Source organism: Nannospalax galili, unplaced genomic scaffold (assembly GCF_000622305.1).
Source record: "Nannospalax galili isolate Female #2095 unplaced genomic scaffold, S.galili_v1.0 scaffold346, whole genome shotgun sequence".
NCBI classification, from domain to species: domain Eukaryota; kingdom Metazoa; phylum Chordata; class Mammalia; order Rodentia; family Spalacidae; genus Nannospalax; species Nannospalax galili.
The window spans coordinates 4,974,744-4,978,535 of record NW_008357637.1 but is presented as its reverse complement, the minus strand read 5'-3'; the positions used below and the strand labels follow the sequence as shown (position 1 = coordinate 4,978,535).

Below are 3,792 nucleotides of genomic sequence, written 5' to 3'. Positions count from 1 at the left end.
CTCATTTCTCATTTTCATAATAGGTTATGAACAGCTAGTAAAATTTCTTAGTTAAAACATCTATATGCTCTTGTTAGTTTTCCCTAAATTGTATGTAAACAGTCATTATTTTAAATTATGTAAATGTTAAGAATTCTTATCACTGTTAGATAATGATAATTATTTCTCAGGTAGAATATGTTTGTTACTCTACTCTGAGAAGTAGTAGGCTAAGCATGAAAGAATGTCTTTCAATGCTTTTATGGTTTATGAACAGGGAGAAATGTCCTGAAGTAAAACTGAACCTAACCAAATTTTGTTTGCTTTGAAGGAAGAAATCTTTCAAAGAGAGATGACTGAACCAGTCCTGCAAATTTGTTAATTTGCTAGCAAATTTTAGAGTCTTAACATGATAATTTATACCTGTGTGGTTACTTCTTGACATTTATTTCAGATCAGACACCAACACCAACAAGATTCTTAAAAAACTGTGAAGAAGTGGGTTTGTTTAATGAGTTGGCAAGTCCATTTGAAAATGAATTCAAGAAAGCTTCAGAAGATGACATTAAAAAAGTACGTTATTAACCATGAAATTAAAAAAAAAGAATACTTCTGATGGAAAAGTAATGATAATTATACTTCCTGGTTTCTTAAATATCTTGATGACTGTTTTTGAACTTTTTACAAAATTTTCTTTATTGTTTGCATTAGATGCCTCTAGATTTGTCCCCTCTTGCAACACCCATCATAAGAAGCAAAATCGAAGAACCTTCTGTTGTAGAAACAACTCATCAAGATAGTCCTTTACCTCACCCAGAGTCTACTACCAGTGATGACAAGGTTAGAAATGTGTTTTGTGATAGAACTGCAAACTAAGTGGAAAAGATTACCTTTCATAATTTTTTTAAAATGCTCATTTGTTTATTGTGTTTGGGGGTGAAAGTCTGTACATACATGTGGAGGTCAGTGGGCAGCTTACTGGAGTTGGTTCTCTTCCATGTAGGTCTTAGTGTTGAACTCAGGTTGTCCAGCTTGTTAGCAAGCACCCTTACCCTCTCAATGGTTTCAAAGACTAATATTTTTTAATCTCCATCAAATGTTAGTGTATTAAATCTTTCATAATTTATCATTAGCTTATTGTAGGCTTTTTTGTTTTGGGGGGACATTGGCTCCCTTGTAGCCCTGGATGGTCTGGAACTTGCTATGTAAATTAGGCTGACCTCGATCTCTCAGTGCTCTGCTTTCCTCTGCCTCCCAGGTACAGGGATGAAAGGCACCATGCGCCACCATGTCCATGCTTAGTTTTATATGTAAAATCCTATGAATAACTTTCATGAAAAGAAAATTGTCTTTATTAACTATTGAAAAATTACAAGGGAAGAACAGCAATCATTTTAGAAAAAAAGTTATTTTAAAGTTTGAAAAATCTGGGGCTGGAGAGATGGCTTAGCAGTTAAAGACCACTGGCTGCTCTTGCAGAGGACGTGGGTGGGTTTGATTTCCAGAACCCACATGGCAGCAAACAACCGTCCATAATTCCAGTTCCAGGAATCTGATGCCCTCTTCTGACTTTTTGGGCATTGCATGACATGAGTGCACTCACTTACATGCAGACAATAGACTCATACACATAAAAACAATAAATATTTTTTAAAAACTATGAAAAATCTGTACAACTAAAATTATTTGAGCAATGGTTATTTGGGTTTTTAAGTGTTGAATGACCATTTATTCTCTTTGATATCAGCAGTGAATGACAATACCTTGAATACCTTGGTAACGTGGGCTACCTGGGCTATAGTTACATGTTGCATTACATTCTGATGTATTCATCACTTTAATTCATAAACACATAAACAAATGCTTATTTGGAAGCACTTTGTAGAACATTATGAAGAGACAACAGGACACATAAAGAGATAACAATGTTCTGTTCTAGACTGTTATTCTAAAATTATCACATTAATGGACTTCTGTTAGGTCAGAGAAATTAGTAATGATAGAGATAGATCCTAAGAAATGTTTCAAGCAGTTTCATCATTCTGTAAAGCATCATAGTATACTTACACAAATGGAGGTGATACAGCTTACTGTATGTGTTAGTCCATTGTTCCCAGGTTATAACTTGTACAGTGTGATTCTACTATATTGAATATGGTAAGTAATTATAGCATACTAGCATTTGTGTATTTAAATATGGAAAAGATAGCCGGTGTGGTGGCACTTGCCTTTAATCCCAGAGGCAGAAGCAGATGGAGCTCTGTGAGTTCAAGGCCAGCCTGGTCTGCATCGTGAATTCTAGGCCAGCTGGGGCTACAGGGAGACCCTGTCTCAAAAAGACAAAAAAAAGAAAAAGATATGATTAAAATGCAGGGTGGCCAGGTTTGGTGATACAAGCCTTTAATCACAAGGCTTAAGAGGCAGAGGCAAGTGGCTGGCTTTGAGATCAAAGCCAGTCTGGTCTACGTAGTGAGACCGTATCTCAAAAGAAAAAGGTAAAGGCGTGGGGACAGGATAGTAAGGTAGGATGGAGATTAGAGAGGGGGTCTGAATGTGATCAAAATACTTTGTATGAAATTCTCAAAGAATCAATAAAAATAATTTTTAAAAAATACAGACTGAGGAAATGCTGGCTCAGTGGATAAAAGCACTTGCCAGACAAACCTGATGACCTGAATTTTGATGCCCTGAATTCCCACAAAGAGCAGTTGTGTTAAGTGCCCCTTTTAGGGAGTTAGGAAACAGAGACAGGAGAATCTCCAGAAACTCAAGGCTGCCAGCCTTCTCACACAGTGGCAAAGAAACCTTTCTCAAACAAGGTGTAAAGGTGACTTTTGACTTCTACATGCATGCCCACATTCAGACATATAAACATGCACACATAAAAATACATATATTCACATATCACAAACTCTTCAAAACAAATATAAAAAAAATTTTTTAATGATACTCTTGTGTAGAGCACTTACCATGAGTGGAGCTTCTGGAACTAGACTTTATTCTGCAGGAGTGAGCGAGTGGCATTCATTTAGCCTACTGTTTAATCTCAGCACTCAGGAGGCAGAGGCAGGTGGATCTCTGTGAGTTCGAGGCCAGCCTGTTAGTTTTAGTTTTTGAGATAGGGCCTCACTATATAGTCCTGGCTGTCCTTGGAACTCAGAGATCGGGCTGCCTTTGCCTCTAGAGTGCAGGGATTTAAAATGTGAGCCACCAATCTAAGAATACATTTTTTATTTAAACAAATAATTTTTTTTCTTTTTGAGACATGGTCTCCCTGTAGCCCCAGCTGTCCTGGAACTCACTATGTACACCAGGTTGGCTTTGAACTCACAGAGATTCACCTGCCCCTGCCTCCTGAGTGCTGGGATTAAAGGCATGCACCACCATGCCCGGCCGAGGCTATATTAAATTTAAAAAAATTTTTTCAATAAGAAGTTAACCTGTTTTGTTTTGTTTTTTAATTTATGAAGTTCCTCATTTTTAAAAATCTTTTTGACTAAAATAGCATTTATCTTAAAGTACAAACACATCGCATAGGCATGAAAAATTATTTAATGTCCATTTTTCTGTGCTCCTCCAGCTCCTTGTACTGGAAATTGAACCCCAGGCCTTAAACATTCCAGGCAACCACCCTGCCATTGAGCTACAGCCCCAGTCCCAGCCCTACAATTCTTGAAGCTATGCACGTTTTCCCTTCATTAGAGATTTCCCCAAAACATAATTTTTAATGGTTATACTTTATCATTATCAATATATTTAACTATCCTCTTCTTTCTAAACATATGGTCATTTCTATATTATTATAGTTACATT

At 36.7% G+C, this 3,792-nt stretch overlaps 1 protein-coding gene across 1 annotated transcript in view; it reads left to right on the top strand.

Annotated features, from left to right (window-relative positions):
- Positions 1–3,792, top strand: part of Atf2 (activating transcription factor 2) — a 108,432-nt gene that overhangs the window by 57,560 nt on the left and 47,080 nt on the right. Inside the window, 2 exon segments of the mRNA XM_008855300.3 lie at positions 434–552; positions 691–819. Coding sequence (XP_008853522.2) covers positions 434–552; positions 691–819 — 248 coding nt within the window.